Source organism: Serinus canaria, chromosome 17, assembly GCF_022539315.1.
Source record: "Serinus canaria isolate serCan28SL12 chromosome 17, serCan2020, whole genome shotgun sequence".
In the NCBI taxonomy this organism is placed as follows: domain Eukaryota; kingdom Metazoa; phylum Chordata; class Aves; order Passeriformes; family Fringillidae; genus Serinus; species Serinus canaria.
In genome coordinates, this window is record NC_066330.1 from 8955603 (window position 1) to 8979380 (window position 23778).

At 49.0% G+C, this 23778-nt stretch overlaps 1 protein-coding gene across 1 annotated transcript in view; it reads right to left on the reverse strand.

Annotated features, from left to right (window-relative positions):
• Positions 1–23778, reverse strand: part of LOC103819171 (voltage-dependent N-type calcium channel subunit alpha-1B) — a 91524-nt gene that overhangs the window by 55560 nt on the left and 12186 nt on the right. Inside the window, exons 4-8 of the mRNA XM_050981029.1 lie at positions 19250–19362; positions 12825–12937; positions 9631–9762; positions 8138–8210; positions 2414–2531 (exon numbers count right to left, since the gene is read on the reverse strand). Of these exons, the coding sequence (XP_050836986.1) occupies positions 2414–2531; positions 8138–8210; positions 9631–9762; positions 12825–12937; positions 19250–19362 (549 nt within the window). The remainder of the gene's footprint in view (positions 1–2413; positions 2532–8137; positions 8211–9630; positions 9763–12824; positions 12938–19249; positions 19363–23778) is intronic.

Sequence of the window (23778 nt, forward strand, 5' to 3'; positions counted from 1 at the left end):
CAGTGAGAAGGTCAGGGAATCCTTGCAGGGGCTCCTGGGTGGAGCAGCAGCACTGGGAGCTCTCATCCCACTTTGGGACGTTCCCATCCCCCTTTGGGACATTCTCATCCCACTCTGGGGTGTTCCCATCCCACTCTGGGGCGTTCTCATCCCATTCTGGGATGTTCTCATCCCCCTTTGGGACGTTCTCATCCCACTCTGGGACGTTCTCATCCCACTCTGGGACGTTCTCATCCCACTTTGGGACGTTCCCATCCCCCTTTGGGATGTTCCCATCCCACTCTGAGGCGTTCCCATCCCACTCTGGGGCATTCCCATCCCACTCTGGGGTGTTCTCATCCCCCTTTGCAGAACAAACAAAGTGGCCAGGGATGCCTCAGCTTAGCCACAATTCCTTGGTTTCCTGTTTTAGGGATGCTCCCTCTGGATCCACACAGCTCGTGGCTGCAGCCACAGAATCACAGAATCAGTCATGGAATCAGTCACAGAATCACAAGATTACAGGATCAATCACAGAATCAGTCATGGAATCACAGAATCACAGAATCAGTCACAGAATCAATCACAGAATCAATCACAGAATCACAGGAATACAGGATCAATCACAGAATCAGTCACAGAATCAATCAGGCTGGAAAAGCCCTTTGAGATCAAGTCCATCCTACACCTGACACCACCTTGTCACCCAGAGCCACATCCAATCTTTCCTTAAACACTGCAGGGAGGGGGACTCCAAACCCCCTGGGCAGCCCCTTCACTGCCCAACCACTCTTTCTGGGAAGAACTTCTCCCTAAGGTCCAGCCTAAACCTCCCCTGGTGCAGCTCAGGGCTGTGTCCTCACACCTGTGATGCTGTGGCTGCTTGGTGCTGGCACTGTCACAGAGCACTGTCACAGGGACAGCCCCTCTGCCCTCCTGGCTCTCCTCCTCACACCCAGCTGCTTGTGTATGAAATGTAAAATACATATAAACACAGCCTCCCTTCCCAAATCCCATCCTGGTGTCACTCTGTCCCTGCCTCCCTGGACCTCTGGGACACACCACCCCTTCCCCAGCAGACATCCTGGGACACTGGGGGGATGAAAGCTCCCAGTTTCTTGTTACCCTCGAGAGATTTCCACCTCTCAGAGGAACAAAACAGACACTTCATGTGCCAAGGCTTGGAGCACTGAACACTGCCAGAACCTGACACCCAAGATCCAGAATTAAATTAAATGTGGGAATGAGATAATTCTGAGCATTTGGGACAGCACAGCTGGTTTAGGTGCCCCAGACAAAGGCACCAAGAGAATGGAGCCTCATCTCCACCATCAACTACTCACCTCCACCAAACCCATCTCAATCCTCCCCTGGCTAAAAACAAATAGTTTGTGATGATACTCAAGGTCCTGCTCTGACCTACCCTCAATTATTTCTCCCACAATCTAAATGAACTCTTAATAGAACATTTTCAAGGCAAACACAACAATTAAAATGAAATTCCTTTAAATTCAATTAAAAATTCTGATGTTGCCATAAGAAAAGCGATGCCAAGTTGGACAACTCACCTCCAGTGCTGTCAGGAGCACATGGCCATCCAGGCGTCCTTTGTCCCTTGAGACCTCCCCTCCTGTCCCTGGCTGGTGGCTCCCTGCCCCTTCCCTGCCCTCTCCCCGGGGTTAAAAGGAGCAGCACCCACAGGGTCAGGAGTTCTGCTGGAGCTGGGGCTGGGTTCAGAGGCTGTGGGCCAGAACAAAGCTCTGGATCCAAACCCTCCATCAGAACAGACTCCTTCCTTCCCCATGGCCCTAAAGCTTCTCCACAGAGGGAAACCTGAGGAGCAGCCCCTGTTATGGGGGGAAGCTCCATCCCAGCACCCCCAGAGCTCCTGCACGCCTGGACTTGTCCCCACGTGCCAGCTGGAGCACCCAGCCAGCCAAAAGTGTCTGTGGGGTGAAACACCACCCAGCCATGGCCAAAAGTGTCTGTGGGGTGAAACACCACCCAGCCATGGCCAAAAGTGTCTGTGGGGTGAAACACCACCCAGCCATGGCCAAAAGTGTCTGTGGGGTGAAACACCACCCAGCCATGGCCAAAAGTGTCCCTGGGGTGAAACACCACAGTGCCACTATTTGATTCAGCACCAAGGGCCAGACAAGCTCAGGCACATCCCATCTGGCTATATTGGTAATATTCCAATAGTTGGTAGCTATATTCCCCTTCCTCCTTTGTCTTCCCATCCTTTATTCCCTTCTCTGACCCCTCTATCGCATTTGCTGCTGGCCCTCAATAAAGTGCATTTGTTGTGATTGAACTGACAGCCCCTGCTGTTTGTCTTCTGCACTTTGGGATCTGGAAAGGAACCATCACAACCCCTCTTGCCCAGCGGATGGTGACAGTGGGCAGGACTGTGGCACCAAGGATGGAAGGATACAGTTACCAAACAGGGTGAGCACGATGAAGTAGATGGAGGAGAACATTCCAGAATGGACGCCGCCCTGCGACTCTATGCCGTGGTACATCACAGCGTTCCAGTCCTCGCCCGTCAGGATCTGCACAGAGCAGGAGGGACACACAGGGTCACTCACAGGAAAGGGTCACCCCATCACTCCACAGCTCCTGGAAGGTGGCACTCAAGGGCAGGGGGTTCTGACAGTGACCCACAGCCAGACACTGGCACTGCTGAGGGCACACCTGGAGAACTGTGCCCAGCTCTGGCCCCTCAGGTTGGGAAGGACATTGAGGACCTGGAGGGCATCCAGAGGGGACAGCGAGGCTGGAGAGGGGCTGGGAACACAAACCCTGTGAGGAACCCCTGAGGGAGCTGGGGGTGCTCAGCCTGGAGAAAAGGAGACTCAGGGCTGCCCCCATCACTCTCACAGCTCCTGAAAGGTGCCTGTGCTCAGCTGGGCTGGGCTCTGTCTCCACCAGCACTGACACAACCAGAGCTCACAGCCTCAAACTGCACCAAGGGAAATTCAGGTTGGATATCAGGAAAAAGTTTTTTACAGAAAGAGTGATCAAGTTCTGGAATGGCTGCCCAGGGAGGTGTGGAGTCCCCATCCCTGGGTGTGTTTAACAAAGCCTGGATGTGGCACTGGGTGCCAGGGTTCAGCTGAGGTGTTTGGGCTGGGCTGGACTCGATGGTCTTGAAGGTCTCTTCCAACCTGGTCATTGTGTGAATTCTGTGAAAGGCAGAGCAAAGCCACCAGGGAATGTCCCTGGGAAATGAGGAGCCCGTGGGGGACACCAGGCACAGCATCACCACATGGGGGAGGGAGGGACTGTCCTGCTCTGGGCTGGGCTGGGGCAGCCTCACCCCCAGTGCTGGGGAGTTTTGGGTGTCTCAATATCAGAAAAAGATCTAAATCTGTGAGAGTGTCCAAAAGAGGGACACAGGGATGGGGAAGGGTCTGGAGGGGCTGTGAGGAGCAGCTGAGGGCTCTGGGATTGTTCAGCTGGAGCAGAGTGAGGGCAGAGCTCCCCGGGGCTGCAGCTCCTCCCGAGGGGCAGCTCCCATCTCTGCTCTGGGACAGGGACAGGAGCCAGGGCACGGCTGGGGCTGGGCCAGGGCAGCTCAGGCTGGAGCTCAGGGCAAGGTTCTTCCCCCAGAGGGTGCTGGCACTGCCCAGGCTCCCCAGGGAACGGGCACGGCCCCGAGGCTGCCAGAGCTCCAGGAGCCTTTGGACAGCACTGCCAGGGATGCCAGGGTGGGGTTGGTGGGGCTGGGGTTGGCCTGGGTGTCCCTGCCCTGCCCCTCTGGGTCACTTGCCCTCTGCCCACCTTGACCAGGGGCTCTCACACAGGCAGAGGAAACAAAATCCAGTTTGACATTCTGACACTTCCTTCTCCCCCTGTCCCTCTGTGAGCCATGCAGAGAGCCCAGGGTTCACAGTCCCGTGCAGGGCACTTCCCACAGCCCCAGGAGAGCCCTGAGCTCCCAGAGCAGTGCCCTCAGTGGGAGCTGTGCCAGTGCCAGCCCCTCCCGTGCCCTTCCTGCAGCCAGGGTTGGGTTTGCTCAGCTGCCCCAGCCCTCACTCGCTGTCCCCAGCTCTGCCACCTGCCACCCCTCCTCTGCCCCTCGGGGCTGGCAGAGCCTTCCTGCAGCTGGAATGGGCCTGGGCATCACTCTGGGCACCACCGCAGGGGCTGCATACCATGGGCTCCTCTTCAGTTTCCCCAGGTTTGACCCAGAGGGCCACAAAGCCCCAAAAAATCCCTAAAAACTCTGTGTGTGAGCAAGGACAGAGCAGGGGACAGCCTGAAGGGGACTCTGATCCTCCTTGTCCTTGGGCAGGGACAAGCACAGAGCTGCACCTCTGTCCACCCAGGGCTAATTAACAACACAGGAATAATAGGAAAACTCATCAGTGTGCAAGACTCCAACAAGCCTTGCCATGCTAAATGCTCATTTTGCACCTGTCTGAATTGCCTGCTGTTCCTTTCTTCACCAAAATCTGGAACTCTGGGCTTATCAGCACATCCTCTGCCTGCCCTGGCAGAGCCAAACAATGACCACTTTTAGTGCATTAAAACACTGGGATGTCAAAATCCAACTCCTAAACAGAAAGTTGTCTTTGGGTTTAGTAGGTGAAAAAGAAAAAAAACCCAAAAAACAAAAACCAAAACAACATAAAAAACAACCAAAAAACCCACAAAAAAAAAAAAAAAAAAAAAACAAAAACAAAAAACAACGAAACAAAAAAGAAGATGAAAAGCCCCAAGCCATATGTATGCTCTACTAATGGAGTTCCATGTGCACACAGGATGCTTGGAATGACTGCACATTCCAGCCTGCAAACTCCAGCCTGGCTGGCAGCTGCTGAGGGAGAGGAAATTTCTGGCTGCAGGGATGGTGCTGATGGCAGCACTGGGCAAAAGCGAGTCTAGACACAAGGACACCCAGTGCAGACACCAACTCCTCTCCCAAATGCACAATTCAGCCTCAAATAATTCCAAAATCAGGATTCAGACCCAACAGTGCGGGAGCTACTCTGGATTTGCACCACAGAATATGAAACAGGGCTTTGGGCTTTCAAATCTGCCACTCAATTATGCAGAGTATTGTCCACAAATGTGCATTCACAGAATTTCCATGAATTCACAGCTGCTCCTGATTTCTGGGAATAGCCATAAAGTGATTTCTGATCACACAAATATTCATGGAAAGGGCAACCCTGAGGAACTTTTCTATTTCCAAGCAGAAGACCAGGATTTCCAGGTATGACAAAGTCCAGCAGGGTCTGGGTTCAAAATCCAACTTTTGGATTATTTAGGAATGGAAGAGTGGAACAAAAAGAGCAAGTTTAAAAAAAGAGATGTTTTATGGGGCTTCTGCAGAGAGATAAATAATGTGAACTGAGCAGGCTGCCTGGAGAAGCTGAGGATGCTCCCTGAGGGCCTGGAAGGAGGAGCTGGTGTCCTTCCCACTGTCACCCATCAGCTGCAGGAATTACTTAAGTAATTAGGGAGCAGCCTGAAGGATCCAGGATCTGCTGGCTCTGTCCTCAAGCAGCTAATGAAATTCATTCAGCTCTCTCAGATCTCTTTAGGGATGCTGCAAGGAATTTTTGCTGAGGAGAGGGAAGGACAGCACTGCAGAGGGAGAGGCACAGGCAATGAGGGCTTGGGAGCAAGGGCACAGGTACCTAACACAGAACTCTGCTTTCCAGAGGCTCTGTGCTCAGGGATGTTGTTTCTGTGTGTATTTAGATTATTTCTGTTATTCCCTGGGCTCCAAACTGCCCCCAGCTGCCCTAAATAACCATTAGGAGTGCAGCTCACTGTTTAACACTGAGGGGGCAGCAGGTGAGGGAATAAAGCAGCTGTCAGGAGCTGCTGTGAAATGTTAATGGAGTCATGAGGGACAGGGACAGGGACAGGACCGTGCTGCTTCCAGGGGCTGCAGTGCAGGGGAGGTGCCTGAGGGAAGGCTGAATGCCAGCAGCTCCAGGTCATACCCCACGGGCAGGGGGCTCTGACAGTGACCCACAGCCAGACACTGGCACTGCTGAGGGCACACCTGGAGTCTGTGCCCAGCTCTGGCCCCTCAGGTTGGGAAGGACATTGAGGACCTGGAGAGCATCCAGAGGGGACAGCGAGGCTGGAGAGGGGCTGGGAGCACAAACCCTGAGAGGAACCCCTGAGGGAGCTGGGGGTGCTCAGCCTGGAGAAAAGGAGACTCAGGGGTGCCCTCATCACTCTCACAGCTCCTGAAAGGTGCCTGTGCTCAGCTGGGCTGGGCTCTGTCTCCAGCAGCACTGACACAACCAGAGCTCACAGCCTCAGACTGCACCAAGGGAAATTCAGGTTGGATATCAGGGAAAAGTTTTTCACAGAAAGAGTGATAAAGTTCTGGAATGGCTGCCCAGGGAGGTGTGGAGTCCCCATCCCTGGGTGTGTTTAACAAAGCCTGGATGTGGCACTGGGTGCCAGGGTTGAGTTGGACTCGATGATCTGGAAGGTCTCTTCCAACCCAACCCAGGGATTCTGAGTGTCAGGAGCAGGGCAGAGCTCTGCTCCCATCCTGCCACTGCCACCCCTCATTTCCAGCTGTCCCCAGCAGCCTGAGAGGATTTCCAGAGGAAATCAGGGAGCAGGGCACAGGTACCTGACACAGAACTCTGCTTTCCAGAGGCTCTGTGCTCATGGATGTTGTTTGTGTGTGAATCTGGATTATTTAGAGCTGAGCACTTGGCTCACAGGGAGTCCCTCAGGAGCCTGGAGCTGAAGGTTGATGCTCCTCTGAGGGAGTTCAGGCTGAGCTCAGCCAGCTGCCAGATGGACAAAATCCATCCTGGGTGTCCAGAGACGGGACCATGACCCAGCCTGGGCTGCTGGGATAAAAATGGGCTAAAGCAGAGGGCTGAAGGGCTTGTTTGAGAAGCTTCTTACACAGAGACTCTCCTAAAGTACAGGGGGGGCAGGGTGTATCTAACTTTATTTATTCAGCACATTGAATGCTGTCTCTGACTGATCCTGGCTGAAGTTATAAAAGAAAAGCTTGGAAAGGGATCCCAGCCCCAGAGTGAAGAAACACTGAGCTGCAGTTCAGGACTGGGATGGAAGGAGAGCAGAGGGTATCAAAGAGCCTCTGAGAGACCACAGTTAATCCAGGGCTGATGGCTTTTGCTGGGTTTAGCTCCTACCCCTGACATTCCAGACAACATCTTAAACCCATGTGCTTTCCTTCACCCCACACTGGGACTAACAGGAAATATTCCAGCTGAGTATTCCACAGGCAGCTCCAGTCCCAAAGCAAAACCAACATTCCCATGGCTCATATCCGGAGCTGCTCCCTGGCAATACCTGTCTCTGAGCCCTTCCTTTGAACAGCAGGAAAATCTTATGCAAATCTTATGCAAATCTTAATCCCCTGTCATGGTCAATATCCTGTGAGGTGAGCACTGAACCTGCCTCACATCTGGGCAGTGGCTCCTGCAGAGCTCTCAGGACAGGCTTCCCTTGAGATTCTCTTTCTGTCTTAATCCAGAAATTGCCATCACCCCCCTTCCCTTCCTTTTTATCTCCTTTTGAGGTCGTGACACTGAAATACATCAGCCAGGCCTTCTGAATTTCGGGGAGTTTTGGGTCAGGGGGAGCCCACACTGTGCAGGACAAGGCTGGAAATGCTGGATATGTGAGGGTCACCTGCAGCTGGAGCAGCCCCAACTCTCCTGAGCTGGCTAACACCTGAAACATTCTTTTAAAATTATTTTAAATTATTTAAAACCATTTTATTATTGTTTTTTTAAAAGACAGGTAGGAAACAGCTGGAAATTCAGCTTTAAATCCAAGCATTGCATCTGCCAGAGCTGCAACTCCATGGGCAGGGGCTGGAGAACACAAAGGGCAAACCCAGATGTGGCACAGCCCGGGCACACACAGATTTTAATTCACAGAAATATCTGTTTTATCAGCATTTTTCCCCCTAGTAATAAATCTTTTGTTCTAGTTTTCCTTCATACCACAGCATTGGTTTTTAATTTGATTTTTAGTGATGCATGCATCGGTTAGCAAAGTAAAACACATGGGAAGGAAGGACTCCCCCTTTCCTAAATTCCACAGGTTTTTGGGGACTTGTTTGTCCTCCCTAAGCAGGAAGAAACACCCAGGAATTTCAGTTCTAGCACAGCCCCAGGACATGGAATGGCTTTACCTGGAAGACTGTGAGGATGGCAGCAGGGAAGGTATCGAAATTCGTGGTTGGAGTTTCATCTTGGAAATTGAACCTGGAGAGAAGGGAGAAATAAAAACCAGAGTGGGGAGGGACGGGCAGCTCCAGGCAGCCCTGGAACACCCACTAACCCCACCAAGCAAGTCAGGGAGCAACATTTGTTCCACCTGGCTGTAACACCCCAGGCTGGGGAACATCTCCAAAGGTGCTTAACAGAACCATCAGCAAAAACTCAATTTCATTCCCAGAGAAAACTCCGATGCTTTGAAATTCATTTTCATCCCCAATTAAAATGAACAATCCAACTCTCCAATGATGTTGCAGAATGAGCCATTCCAAAAGTTTTCATCCTCATGTGTAAAAGCCCAAATTGAAATGACTCTCTAAGCAGATATTTTCTTTTTACCATTTTAAAGATCAAATAGGTATTGACTGGGAAAATAAAAGACCAAACAAAACCATTTCATTAGTTCAGTTCAGAAGTGAGGCTGGAGCTAAATGGTAACACTGTGATGGTTCTTACTGCAAAATTCACCATTGCTAGCATTTCTAATGAGAATCATCAGATCCAACCAAACTGTGTTTTCCAGCAGGAAAACATTCCAGAGAGCATTATGTTTTATTTTTGGATATTATATTTTATAGAGGATAAATACAACGGCACTCTGGTTACCAGTACAGAGAGTGCTGCCCCAGTCCTCTTTCAGCTCTGGGTGTCCTGGGCACCAGGGGATGATGGGGGAGCTTGGAACTGGGGACATTCTCCCTTAGGAAAGAATCCAGCTCCAGAGAAAGCACCAGAACAGGAATTATTTCCCTATCCCAGCCCTGAAATCAGGCAGAACAAAGATTCCTCAGACTCACAGTTAGAACCCTAGTTACTAAAAACTTTTAATTTTCTGTACTAACAGACACTAACCCCCAAGAGAACACTACATGTGACCTAAAGCTGTAAAAAAACCTTGCATAATAGTATCTTTCCTTAAATAATAAAAGTAAGATTACAAGTGTGTAGTTTAAATAAAAGGGTGTAATATCACAAACTAAAAAAACTTAAAGTTTTAAAATATATATTATATAAACCTAATTTGTACACATATTGCAGAAAACAAAATAGAAGTTTTAAGACAGAAGCTAGGCCTTCTTCATCTTCTTCTTCACCTCCTTCTTGGTAAGTTTAAGTAGTATTGTGTCATTAAACAAATAATCCACATTACAAAACACAAATAGTTAGTTATTGAGTTGAAAAAATTTCAAGTGTCATTTCTTAATTAGAAAGTTTATCCTTAAAACAACTTGTAAAAAAAGAGATACACTCCATTTTTTGGTTTGTTAAAGAAAAGTACTATATAACTCACAACTCATAAAACCATAACATAAATAAAAACAAATAAACATTTAAGTCCAAACAAAAAATACACTCTCACAATTTAATCCTGGTTTAAGAAAGGGAAAAAAAAAAATAAACGACTTACTGCCCTCCGAAGAGCTGCATCCCCAGCAGAGCAAAGACCACGATGAAGAGGAACAGCAGGAAAAGCAAACTGATGATGGACTTCATGGAGTTCAGCAAGGAGACCACCAGATTCCTCAGGGAATTCCAGTACCTGCGTTGGATCAGAGTAGCCAGGGGAGAACATGAGTGAGGAAGAGACTTTGGGGAGAAATTAACAGGAATTTATTTCCCATGTGTCTCAGGTGTAGCTGGGTGTGTGTTCTGTCACCCTCTGTCAGAGCTGGGGCAGTTCTCTCTGTTCATGGGGCAGTTTTCTTTATCTCTCCCACACCCACCCTCCCTCCAGGAGATCTCTGCTGTCCATGGCCAGGGAGTGTCCCTGCAGGGCTGATCAAATTCCACCATCCCATGGGGAGATGCTCCGCCCAGGGGAGGAGCCAAGCATTCCTACCTGGATCCAATCTGCCCTGGGAACAGCCCAGCAGCCTTTGCCCCCTGCATTCCCAGAGGAGCAGCTTTCTGCTGCCCTGCATTCCCAGAGGGAGAGCAGGCCCATCTCCAGCAGCCCTGGAGCTGCAGAGGAAAACTCCCCCATTGTGCAGGATCCCTGCTCCAGCAGAACCACAGCTGGCACTGCAGGAGGGCTGAGCCCCCCTGGGATGGGACTGTGCCACCACCCTGAGCCCCCCTGGGATGGGACTGTGCCACCACCCTGAGCCCCCCTGGGATGGGACTGTGCCACCACCCTGAGCCCCCCTGGGATGGGACTGTGCCACCACCCTGAGCCCCCCTGGGATGGGACTGTGCCACCACCCTGAGCCCCCCTGGGATGGGACTGTGCCACCACCCTGACACACAGGGGTCAGGGCCTGCTCTGACTCTGGCAGTGGTTGTTTGCACTATTACATTTGTATTTTTAGTTTTCCTAGTAAAGAACTGTTATTCCTACTTCCATATCCTTGCCTGAGAGCCCCTTAATTCCAGAATTATAATAATTTGGAAGGAGGGGGTTGCATTTTCCATTTTACAGGCAGCTCCTGCCCTCCTCAGCACACACCTGTCTCTTCCCCCAGGCACTGGGATAATGCAGGATTCCCCCTGGGAGCTGCAGGGACCTGGCTCTGGTCACGCAATGAACTCAATTCTGTCATGTGAGGTGAAAAATCCACTTAAGTAAGGCAGGGGAACTTCAGCCTCAGTGGCTTGAGAGTGTCACTTGTTGTCCTGAGAAGGGGCAGAGCCCTCAGCTGGGTTTGTGAAGTTAAATCTCTTCTCCCAAGGAATGAGCACTAACAGAGGGAACGGCCTCAAATTGTCCCACACAGGTTTAGGTTGGATATTGGGAACAATTTCTTCATTAAAATGTTTGTCAAGCCCTGGCCAGGCTGCCCAGGCAGTGGTGGGGTCACCATCCCTGCAGATGTGGCACTTGGGGACATGGGTGAGTGGTGGCCTTGGAAAGACTGGTTAGACACAATGGCTTTGAAGATCTTTTCCAACCTAAATAATTCCATGATTCATCCCTTTATCATGGTGACTGCAATCCGTGGTCAGGACCCACAAAAATAAAATTGTAACTTGCAAAAACATCCCAAATATTTACAAAGCACTGCACCCAATCAGCAAGAGCAGATCTCAGCAGCTCTGGGTAAAATGAACTGGTGAAAATTGCTCTGAATTTGCTGCAAACCCAGGAGTTCCCCACACATAAATCAGTGCAAAAGTACAGCACAGTGACATTTTTGGTGCAGGCACTTTTTTTGCTGGGCATTTACAGAACTTAAAAGTTCCGACCCTGTTTTCCCAAATGACACAGTACCACACACAAACCTGGGATCTGAATAATAGTAATTAGCAATAAACAATTAGCAGGTACAAATCAGCCCCACAGAGCTACAACCCTCATTCCAGGTTACTTCAAATGACAGTTTTGCTCAGAATTTCTGTATCTATTTCAGGTGGTTGGGGTGTTTTTGGAGGGAGGGGCTGTCCCTGCTCCTGTTACTTCAAGGCACGAAGAATTTAGGGAGTGATGGAAGCAAGGCAGCACTGAAGAGGTAAGGGTGTAAAAAATAAGGTGGAAAACAACAGCAGGAGCACCTAAATTTGTCATCAAATTCCACAGCAATCCTGCAGAAACAGCTCTGGATGGGTTTGGAGATGGCACAGGAGCTGTTTGCTGAAGCCAGCACACATTGACTCAAGGCAGGAGCACAGAAACAACAGAAAAGCTGTGGAAACCTGAGTGAAAATTCCACCTCAGAGCCTCCAGCCTGAAAAACTCCAACATTCCCAGCCCAGGCAGCAGGAACACCTTTCAGATTTGTGTCTGCCCAGCAGCTCAGCCCCAGGATTAGCACCCAGCAATCCCCAGGGAAGCTGCTTTTCCAGAGCCTGGATACTTGAGGAATTGTCATCAGATCAGTAGAAAGTTGATGGGACTTAAAAAGAAAATAAAACTTGGAGTTTTTACCACAAAATACAAGTGATAACATAGTATTTTTGTTTTAAACAAGCCTGAAGATAAAGCCAAGAAGGACATCCTAAGTTGACAGGACTCAGAAAGAAAAAAACAACTTTTTACCACAAAATAGTAGTGATAACATGAGATTTCTGCTTTAAACAAGCTTAAACCCAAAGCAAAAAGGACATTCTCCTGTCAGCCCACTGTCATTCCCCCTGAAGGAACTGTCATCAGATCAGTGGCAAGTTGATGGGACTTAGAAAGAAAATAAAACTTGGGGTTTTTACCACAAAGCACAAGTGATAACACAATATTTTTGTTTTAAACAAGCCTGAAGAGAAAGCAAAGAAGGACATTCTGCTGTCAGCCCACTGAGGAAGCAAGGGCAGACAAACCTGCACATGAGGCTGAGGAGAGAAAGGGCTTTTAAAATCCATTGTGGGTGTAAATCCAGGCTCAGGAATTCCCACAATTTCCAACTGCCCATCCAAGGGAAGGGGAATTCTGCACCTGCAGATTCAATCTGCTCCTGTCCCCCCCAGGCAGTGCAGACCTTGGAGGTTGGGGCAGGCAGGGATTTTGTGCCAGCTGCCCCACTGGGTTGGGGTTTATTTTTAACTTTGTAGTGATTTAATTATTAGTTTATTGATGATAAATGTGGAAAGCACTCCTCCTGGCCCTGGGGCTGGGGCCAGGGATCTCCTGGGGGGCTCAGAGCCTGCAGTGGTTGCCAAGGGAGCTGCACTTACTTGGTCACTTTGAAGATCCTCAGCAGCCGCAGGGCGCGCAGGACGCTGATGCCAAAGGAGGTTCCCGGCTTCACTGCAGCCCAAATCACCTCAAAGATACTGCCCACGATCACCTGCAGGGAGAGACCACCTCAGAGAGGGCATCTCGGGTTTCTGTGCTCCCCAGAAAGTCTCCTTTTTCCAGCCCCACGACTGAAGAAGTTGAGATTCCTGGGTTCTGCTTCTCAAGGTTGTTTATTTTCTCTTATCTATTCCATTCCTTCTCTGCCCTGCTGAGCTCTGCCCAGCAGGTCGGGTTGTGGCACAGTCCCTGCCCTTGGGGTGGTGTTGGCTCTTTATACTAAGAACTGTGTGTACTTTATTTACAATAATTCCCAATACCCATCACCTCTGTTAGACAGTCTGTCTCTGCTCTAAACCAATCCAGAAGTGTCACCATCCCAGCAGGAGATGGAGGACAAGAAGAAGAAGAAGGACAGAACATGCCCAGATTCCTCCATCTTGCTTCTTGAGCCTCCATTCTAAAAACCCCCAAATTCTGCATTTTCACCCTGTGATAAATTCACTGTCATTCTATTCAAACTCTTGTGGCTTGTAACTCCTCACACAAGGTGGTAATTGTTTCCATGGGTTAAAATCAAAGGCACAGGTGTTTCTGACTCCGTGCCAGGGTCTCTGAGCCCCCTGCCAGGGTCTGGAGTCCTCCAGGGCAGCCAGAGGAATGTCCTGGGTCCAACAAGGGCACAGCTGCTGCTGAGCCCCCTGGGTGCTCAGGAACCAGAGTTCAGGCTGTTCAGGAGAACCTAAATTAGCCAGGAGGACTGGAAAAACCTCACCCCAGCTTTCTCCATAGCCAGGAGGAGAACACTGTGATTATACACAGAGAGGAGCTTGTTGCTTTCTTCTCTAGCAATCAAGCTACCTTAAAATACCTTTTTTTTTTGAAGGACACTGTGATTTTTAATTAGATTTTTTTTAATGCTGGCTCAACTGCAAATGCCAGCAGTGGATGGGACTCAGAAAGAAAATAAACTTGGGCTTTTAACCATAAAATACAAGTGATAACCTGAGATTTCTGTTTCAAACAAGCTTAAAACCAAAGCAAAAAAGGACAGTTTCCTGTCAGCCCACTGTCATTCCTTTTCCCAGCCCACACAACCTGCAGAGGTGTGGAGGTGTGCCCCATCCTCCCCTTCCCATCAGAAGGACTAAAACTCCTCATCTACAGCAGAATAGCAGCTCTGGGTAACATCTACCAGAAACTTCTGGCAGCTGAGAGTCTTTAGAGGAGAGCAATTAAAGCAATAATTATTATGAGATCCTGCAAAGCCTTTGGTACAGACATCCCATCATCTGCCTGGCCCTCAGCCTTGGGGCGCTGAAAAAACTGTCCCAAATCAAGGTGGGCTTTTCAAATTTTGTTTTTCTGGTTGGTTTAAGGATGGCAGAGAATCACCTCAAGCAAGGGAAAAATCTTCTCAAAAATCCCTCATTAGGAAAAGGACAAACAGAGATGGGTTGGGCACAGCTGGGAAGGACAATTAAACCCACACAGGTTTCTGCAGAGTTAATAGGATCAAACAGGCATTTCCCTGCCAATTCCTGGTGTAATTCACATTAACCTAACATTTCTGAGCTCCCACTGCCCGTGGGCCCTGCTGGGCAGAGCACACCATAAACACCAGTTCAGAACTGGTTCTCACTGGTTCGTGCTGTGGGAGGGAGCATAAATGGGGGCAGCAGCACTGGGAATTCCTTTGTTACAAAAAGTTCAGGAGAATCCTAAATTAGCCAGGAGAACTGGAAAAACCCACCCCAGCTTTCTCCATCCCAGGAGGAGAACACTGTGATTTATACACTGAGAGGAGCTTGCTGCTTTCTTCTCTAGCAATCAAACTACCTTAAACATCTTTTTTTGAAGGACAATAATTTTTAATTAGAACATTTTAAGGCTGGCTCAACTGCAAATGCCAAAAGTTCCTTTTCCCACCTTTTTATTATAAAAACTTGAATGTCTCTGAAAATTCCATCACTGTTTGAGTGTCCTGCAACACCCACTGTGCCCTGAGCTTCCAGAAAATGAAGAGGGAAAGGGAATCCCACAAGAGTTGATAATTCCAGTGTCTGCCATCTGAAGAAAGAACTAAAATTTCTCTCCCACCACTGGGATCCCTCATTGCCTCTGGTGTAGCTGGGTGTGTGTTCTGTCACCCTCTGTCAGAGCTGGGGCAATTCTCTGCTGTCCATTGGGCAGTTTTCTTTATCTCTCCCACAGCCAATCCTCCCTCCAGGAGATCTCTGCTGTCCATGGCCAGGGAGTGTCCCTGCAGGGCTGATCAAATTCCACCATCCCATGGGGAGATGCTCCGCCCAGGGGAGGAGCCAAGCATTCCTACCTGGATCCAATCTGCCCTGGGAACAGCCCAGCAGCCTTTGCCCACTGCATTCCCAGAGGAGCAGCTTTCTGCTGCCCTGCATTCCCAGAGGGAGAGCAGGCCCATCTCCAGCAGCCCTGGAGCTGCAGAGGAAAACTCCCCCCTTGTGCAGGATCCCTGCTCCAGCAGAACCACAGCTGGCACTGCAGGAGGGCTGAGCCCCCCGGGATGGGACTGTGCCACACCTGAGCCCCCCTGGGATGGGACTGTGCCACCACCCTGAGCCCCCCTGGGATGGACTGTGCCACCACCCTGACACACAGGAGTCAGGGCCTGTTCTCACTCTGGCAGTTGAGGTTTGTTGGGGTTTTTTGTTTGTTTGTTTGTACTATTGCATTTTTAATTTTAATTTTCCTAGGAAAAAACTGTTATTCCTATTCCCATATCCTTGCCTGAGAGCCTCTTAGTTTCAAAATCAGAATAATTTGGAGTAAAATGTAAATAATATATTTTTCGTTTTCCATTTTACAGGTGGCTCCTGCCTTCCTTAACAGACACCTGTCTTTTCAAACCCAGGCACTCATGAATCAGCAAAATCCTTTCCTCAGCCCTTGTACATGGCAGTGATAATTAGCTTTCCTCAGCAGCCCCTCCTGGAAGCCTGGTTCCCCCTGGAGTGCTGCTCCCCAGGCAGATGTTGCTCTGGTTTGTTGTTTCACCCTTTGAGCTCGCACGGTTCCATCTCGGTGGTTTGTCAGACAAAACTGGGTACAGAGCTCTGTGATGTTCCAGTGCTGAACTCATTCTGGGGGCTGGAAGGTGGGTGAGGCAGGGAACAACACAGACAGAAGGAGGATCCCTATGGATTCTCTGAAGGAGGAAGAATTAGCAACAGATCAACAGCTTTTCCTCCTGGGAAACCCTGGCGGAGCTCCCTGCCAGGGCTGCACAGCCCACAAAGCTCAGGCACCTCCTCAGTGCAGCTTTTTGCCTTGTGCAAGTTCCTAAATCACCCGTCCTTGAGAAGCTCTCATTGTGGAAGAAGCATCCTGGATTTGGAGATCTGAGGAAATTGGCAGCCAGCCTGGGGGGCAGCTCAGAGCCCACCCAGTGCAGGACATCAGCCCTTGTGCTGCCAAAGGTGAATCCATTGAGGCTTTTAATAAATCCCTATTTTATTCTGTAGCCCTGTCTGGCCTCTGTTCTAGGGCAGCCTGCACAGGGCATCAGTGACACCCCTAAAGGACAATTTATGGACAGTCTGGGTCTGGGCACTGTCCCTTGTGCTGTGCAGGACAACCCATCCTGCCACTGTCATATTTTCTGAAAATTCCTCTTTGCCCAGGATTCTTCTCCTGGGAAGCTGAGAAACCTCAGATAAAAATAAAAACAATATTATCTCATTTGCTTCTCCTGTGTTTTGCTGCTTTGGAATGTGGCTGGAGATTGTTTATCCAACATGTGAATTGTTTTTACTTAATGACCAATCATTGTCCAGCTGTGTTGGGGCTCTGGAGAGTCAGGAGTTTTCATTGGTACCTTGTTAAGCCTTCTGTCTGGATCCTCTCTCTATTCTTTAGAATAGTTTAGTGTAGCATTCTTTAATATAATATAGTAACATAAAATAATAAATTAGCCTTCTAAGAACATGGTGTCAGAGTCATCATTTCCTCCCAACAACAGGGGACCCCAAAAATACCACAGATTATCCCAACCCTCTGAGCCACCCTGATAGTGTAGGGATAAAATGTTTCTAAAATCATGGGATATTCAGGGGGGGTTGGAAAGAAAGGTCGGGCCTGGTAGGCCCTGGGAAAATGTTACTGGATCATGCAAAACTGCACCTGTATAATCATTTAATGGCTATGATAAATGATGTGATTGTTAAATGTGATGATTGTTTGGTAATTGAATATAATTATTGTTTAATCATAACAGGAATCATGAGAAACGATGTCTGGGGGGTTTGATGGAAATTACAAAATCCATGCTTGGATGAAATCAATGTATACAATAGAACAATGTAAGTTTAATAATTGATATGTAGTTATGTAATGATAAGGCTATAAAAACATGTTCATCCTGTGAAAAATGCCTATTTTATGATTGGCTTTTCTCAAATATTAAAATGAATATTATATGTGTTATGTTAGAAAGTTAGACTATATTAATTTTTTTAAGTAGTGTGTTAAATATAGTTTTAGGTTACAACAATGTTAAAATAGAAACTATGTTGTGTAAGATACTTCTTTTAAAGAAAGAACTTGCACTGAGATGGCAGACACAGCACACCTAAAGCTTTCAGAGAAAGAGAATTTATTGCTCCATTATCAGAAATGAACTTCTTCCTGCCTCACTCATCCCTGAAAACACCATTAGGATTAAGAGAAAGAAGCTGACACTGCCCAGACAGAATCCTGTGTTGGAATGGGATTTATGCATCATGGATGAGGTGTATGAATATGCAACAGGCTGTTGCTTTTAAGGGTTAATCCTCTGTTTAGGGGTGTCCTCTTTTGGGCTTATTTTGCCCAGAAAGAGGTACCCAGACTGTCTGTAACTTTTTGTTTTTATTGTCCTGTGCTGTCCTAATCCAAATTGTCCAAATTCTTATTACTCTAATTATATTACTATTCTTATAACCATTTTATTACTATTAAACTTTTAAAATTTTAAAAACAAGTGACTGGCGTTTTTCACAATCCTGAACCCGTGCTGGAGTCAGATTTGGGTCTGTACCCCTGACACCCAGAGCTCTTCAATAAAAGCACCTGCATGTCACCACTCTGTGATGATGTGTTCCTGAACAACCACAGCTGCCAGGACACCCCAAAACCAGAGCCCCACATCTGGGACAGCCTCGTGCAACACCTCGGGGTGCTGGACACAGCTGGGTGATTGAACCTCAAATTCAGATTACTCTGAGCTTTGCTGCTGCCACGACCACAGCCCCAAAAGATAAATTGGCTCTACTCAGAGCCTTGGATTTAGGAGGGTCACTTGCTGAAGGTGACAACAGCTCCTCCTCCCTTGTGGGAGCAGAGGAATTTGGCTTCATGGAGGAAGAGTCACTCCCAGCATTTTGGCAGATAAAAGCCAAAAACAGCAGCCTGAATGTCAGAGCAGGGCTGGGTGAGGAGCAGAGTGACCTGAGTCCCTCTCCCTGTGCCTGGATCTAGAGCTCCATATCTGGGGTGTTTCAACAGCCTGGGTCCTGCTCAGCCCTCTGCAGATAGGAGAGGGGAGTTCTCCTCTGAGCACAGATCACAGCTAATAGCTTTTAATGAGTAAATTAACATCCACACGCCAAACCCAGCTCCGCTATCCACACCAGCTGCAGAGCCTGGACTTCTGCACTGAAAGAATTGGAATTATTGCCCTGCTGTCACCTCATCAGGTGTTTGCTCTGCTGCTCCTGGTGATTCTGCAAAGCTCTGCCCGTGTGACTCCAGGTGAAGGCTGCTCAGTGGGTGACACGAGCAGGAAGATTTGTGGGGGTTTTTTTTGTCTTTCAATCAGCTCGTTGCAAGGGGAGGGACAGAATCTGCCGGCAATCAGAGCACTCCGGGGTGCTGATGCTGCCAACAGCCCGGGGCTGGAGGAAATGAAATCCCCCGGCTGTCACTTCTCTTCCAAAAGGAGGATAACGAGGGAAGCTTAATGCATTTCACTGCTAATTTATACAGGGGCTGCTCCCCCCAGGAGCACTTCCCGTGGATTTCCACACTCATCCTCAAACACCCAGCACCTGAATGACAGGAGAGACACCTGCTCGTCCCAGGGAGGGGGTTCAAGGACATGGAGTGACAGGATGGAGGGGGTATTGGGAAGGAATTCTTCCCTGTGAGGGTGGGGAGGGGTTGGAATGGAATTTCCAGAGCAGCTCTGGCTGCCCCTGGATCCCTGGCAGTGCCCAAGGCCAGGTTGGACGGGGCTGGGGCAACCTGGGACAGTGGGAGGTGTCCCTGCCATGGCAGAGGGTTGGAATTAGATGATTTTAACCACCCCAAACCATCCCATAATTTATCCACCCTGCTGGACGTTACTCACCCCAAAGTCAAAGCAGTTGAATGAAGAGTGGAAGTAATTCCTTGGCCCCAGCCCATACATCTTCAGGGACATCTCAGTGAGGAACAGCCCCAGGAACACAAACTCTGCGAAATCTGGGAACAGGAGAAGAGACTAAATTAATCCATGAGCCCTTGGTGGGCAGAGCTCTTCATGCAGGGAAATTTTTGTTCCTCTTTGCACAGCACCAGGGGCCTGCTGGCAGAAGGAAATCCCTGTGCAATGGCAAAGAGGAGCCAGGCAGAGTTTGGCACAATTCTTTCTGTGTGTCCATGAGCTGTGCGAAGGCAGTGCCCACCTGCACCCTTGGGTGGGGGAAGGAGCATTAAATCATATCCTCATTGTCTCTAGAAAGGAATTTCAAAGGAAAGCCCTGGATCTGATATTTTTAAAGGTCAAATTTAATTGCAGAGATGTTTTGGGACTTCTGTACTTGCAAGAGATGGAAACTTTTGGGTGTGGGGTGTAAGTTTCTGTACCATCCTCTGATGATAAAAATACCTTTCTACCCAACAGAAGTGCTGACTCTGAGGGCTCATATTCAGAGGTGTTGTGTCTCCTGTTACCACATTTATTTTTATTATGCCTTTATAGCCCTGTAATTATGGAAGAGCCCCTTCTGTTTCCTTTTCCTTCACATATCACAGTCTGGGAAGCTTCTGATGGGAAAATTTATCACCTATGATGAAACAAAGGGCAGAAGGAACAGAGCAGGAGGCTTCAATTTCTACATCAAGTTTTGAGAACTTGAAGCTACAGCAAACACTGCCTTTGGCATTTTAAGTTTGGATCTGGAGGCCAATAAGCAACAGCAAGAGTGAAATGTTAAAAACAAAACCAAAAAAAAAAAAAAAACCAAAAGAGGCAAAAACCACCTACACTACCAAGAAAAACCAAACAGCAGAAGGCAAAGCTCTCTCTCTGGAGAAAAGATGAGGAAAAGAATCAAACCTCAAAAGGTGGGGATTAATCACCTTGTTTAGTGCAGCACAGGAGGTTCTCAGAGGCTGCAGCAGAACAGATGCTACAAGAAAGTCTCTTGTAATTTTAATTTTATGATTCCAGGAATGAAAAAAGGAGATGGTGCCAAACTTTATGCAGAGGTGCACAGAGACAGAAAAGGGGCAACAGATACAAGGAAAATTTCAGCTGGATGAGCCTGGATTCCAGGTGCTTTGCACTCTGGGGCAGCTCCCATCTCTGCTCTGGGACAGTAACAGGAGCCAGGGAAAGGCTGGAGAATGAGAGCTCACAGCCTCAGGCTTCACCAAAGGAAATTCAGGTTGGATATCAGGAAAAAGTTCTTTACAGAAAGGTGATAAAGTTGTGGAATGGCTGCCCAGGGAGGGGTGGAGTCCCCATCCCTGGGTGTGTTTAACAAAGCCTGGATGTGGCACTGGGTGCCAGGGTTGAGTTGAGGTGTTGGGGCTGGATGGTCTCGAAGGTCTCTTCCAACCCAACCCAGGGATTCTGTGACTTCTGTGAGACCAGGGCAAGGCTCTTCCCCCAGAGGGTGCTGGCACTGCCCAGGCTCCCCAGGGAATGGGCACGGCCCCGAGGCTGCCAGAGCTCCAGGAGCCTTTGGACAGCGCTGCCAGGGATGCCAGGGTGGGGTTGGTGGGGGGCTGGGCAGGGACAGGGGTGGCATTGGATGGTCCTTGGGGTCCCCCTCCAGCTCAGGAGATTCCATGATTCCGCCATCCTCTGACCTCCTGCAATCTGCAGCTTCAGCTGAGTGTGGGGAGAGATTTCCATTCTGCCTTGGATTTCCATTCCCAGCCTGGCACATCCATAGGGGGTGAGCAGAGCTGGCCCAGGGCCATCCTGGGTGTCTTTGGAAATGCCTTGAAAAACGCAGCTTCAATTACTCAAAATAAAAAAGGGGTTTTAAATTTTAAATTTTAAATTAATTTTAAATGAAAGCCAGTCATGGAACACCATGGGCATAAAGTTCCCTGAAATCCAGGAAGCAATAATGAGATGAGAGAGGCTTTATTAACACCGTAGTGAGGAGCCTGCAAGGAGACCTGTGCCAACATTTGCAAAAGGGGAGGAAGTTTCAGGAGTATTAATTATCCCACGTGATCTGCTCTCCTTGAAAACAGCAGCAAGATCATCAAAGGAGACTCCAAGGACAACGTGTTCCCAGCTGAAGAATAAGATCTGAGACAAAATCTGAGACCTACAGCCTTTTTCCCAGGAAGAGGCAGATCCTCCCTCTGGATCTCAGGACACAGGAGCAGCACAACTCCCTCTCACCTTGAGCTTGGAGCTTTTGAGGAGAAGCCTCTTCACAACTGACCATGCTGCAACTTTTCTCCCCTTTCTCACAGGAGGTGCAAGGACTCAGTGAGGAAACTGTCTCCAGCACCAAGGATCCCAGAGTAAGGAGATACCCATAATTGTGCTGGGAATCCATCTGACCTTCCATCTGCTCTGGTGAGGCCCCACCTGCAGAGCTGCCTCCAGCTCTGGGACCAGCAAGAGGACCTGGAGCTGCTGGGATGAGTCACAGAATTCCCAGAATTCCCAGAATCCCTGGGTTGGGTTGGAAGAGAACTTCAAGATCACTGAGGCCAACCCAGCCCCAACACCTCAACTCAGCCCTGGCACCCAGTGCCACATCCAGGCTTTGTTAAACACACCCAGGGATGGGGACTCCACACCTCCCTGGGCAGCCATTCCACAACTTGATCACCCTTTCTGTGAAAAATTTCTTCCTAATATCCAACCTGAATTTCCCTTGGTCAGCTTGAGGCTGTGGGCTCTGGTTCTGTCAGTGCTTCTGGAGACAGAGCCCAGCCCAGCTGAGCACAGGCACCTTTCAGGAGCTGTGAGAGAGATGGGGGCAGCCCTGAGTCCAGAGATCCTGGAGCTGCTCCAAGGGCTGGAGCTCCTCTGCTCTGGAGCCAGGCTGGGAGAGCTGGGGGTGCTCACCTGGAGAGGAGAAGGCTCCAGGGCGAGCTCAGAGCCCCTGCCAGAGCCCAAAGGAGCTCCAGGAGAGCTGGAGAGGGACTCTGGTGTCACACTCAGCAGGTGATGCTGACTGGCACGACTTCCAGGTGCAGGCTCCCTACCCCAAGGGTTGATATCCCACCAATGCTGTGGAACCTTGTTAAATCAGCTGATAAAATCACAGGGAGAGGTTGTGGATCCTCCAGGAAGCAAGGCACAGCCCCCACATGTGTCACATCTCTAGCAGGGAGATTCTCATCCCCTCAGCTCTGCCCCAGCCTCACTGTCCAAGTCACAGCTCAGGTGCCCCCCAGATTCCTCCACAGAACAACAATCCTCAGCAGTGGTTTTTAACTGCAAATTTGCACCAAGAGACCTCAGGACACTTTGCCAAGACAATTACCATCATCCCAAAGGAGCAGAAAAGGAGGAAGGACCAAGGAATAATGTTCAGTGACTGCTCCAGCAGAGGCTGAACACTCCCTGGGTATCACAAGTGCAAAGTGTCACCATCAGGCTGACACATCCTGCAAACACACCTGCAAATCCAGAATATCACCCAAGGGAAAAGCTAGAAAGTGGCAAAAGAGAATCAAGAAATATTTGATTATATATTTAAAAAATATATATAAAGCCAGGAAATGTTTAAAACTCAGAGCATCTAAAATCCAACTTCCTTCTGCTACTTCTGCAAGAGCCACCCTTGGCCTTTCCCAGCTGATGAGTTCCAGAGCAGAGCCCAGACCTGGCAGCAGGAGCTGTGTCCCAGCAGGTACCAGATGCTACAAATCAGAGCCCAGTGAGGCTGGGATGGAGGGAAGTGGAATTCAGACCCTGAGCTCCTCAGGCAGAAGGAATTGGCTTCATGGAGAGGCTGCTGCATCCAACACATGGTTTCTTTTGAGAAGGCCCTGCCTAAATAATTGAAAATGCAATTTTGTTGTTTGGGCCTCCTGGTATTCAAACCTCCCCTAATTTCATTTGCCTCACTCAAAAGCCTTTTGTGATGTGATTTAAGGAGGAAAGGTTTGATACAAACACTCTCATTTCATTTCCAAGCTGTGCTGCTGGCAAAGGCCATGCAAGCATCCCTTCACCCCACACCCTTGAATTAGGTTCCTAATTAGAGTTACCAGCTCCTTTTTGTCAGTCATTTATGGATTAATTCCATTTCTGCCCCATCTCCAAGTCCAATGGCATCAGAAGCAGGTGCTGAGGCTGACACTCTCCTCTCCTCATTCTCTCTCACATTAAACTCAGCAGGAGAACTTCAGAAGGGTAAAACTTCCCCCTTTTTGCCCAAGCAGATGTGAAATGCTCAGCAGACAGAAATAAATATGCTCCAGAAAGCCTTTTCCTTGCAAATGCTGCATGTTGGTATCCAGAGGGAGTGGGGTCTTGGCTTCAGAGGCAACAACAGCACCAAAACAAGGCCAAATTGCCCCAAACGTGAGGCTCAGCACTGGGCAGGGAACAGGCCATAAAGGCTCAAATGCTGTGCTCAAACCCTGGATTTATCAAAGGGAGACAGTGGATTTGGGGTTCAGACCTACACA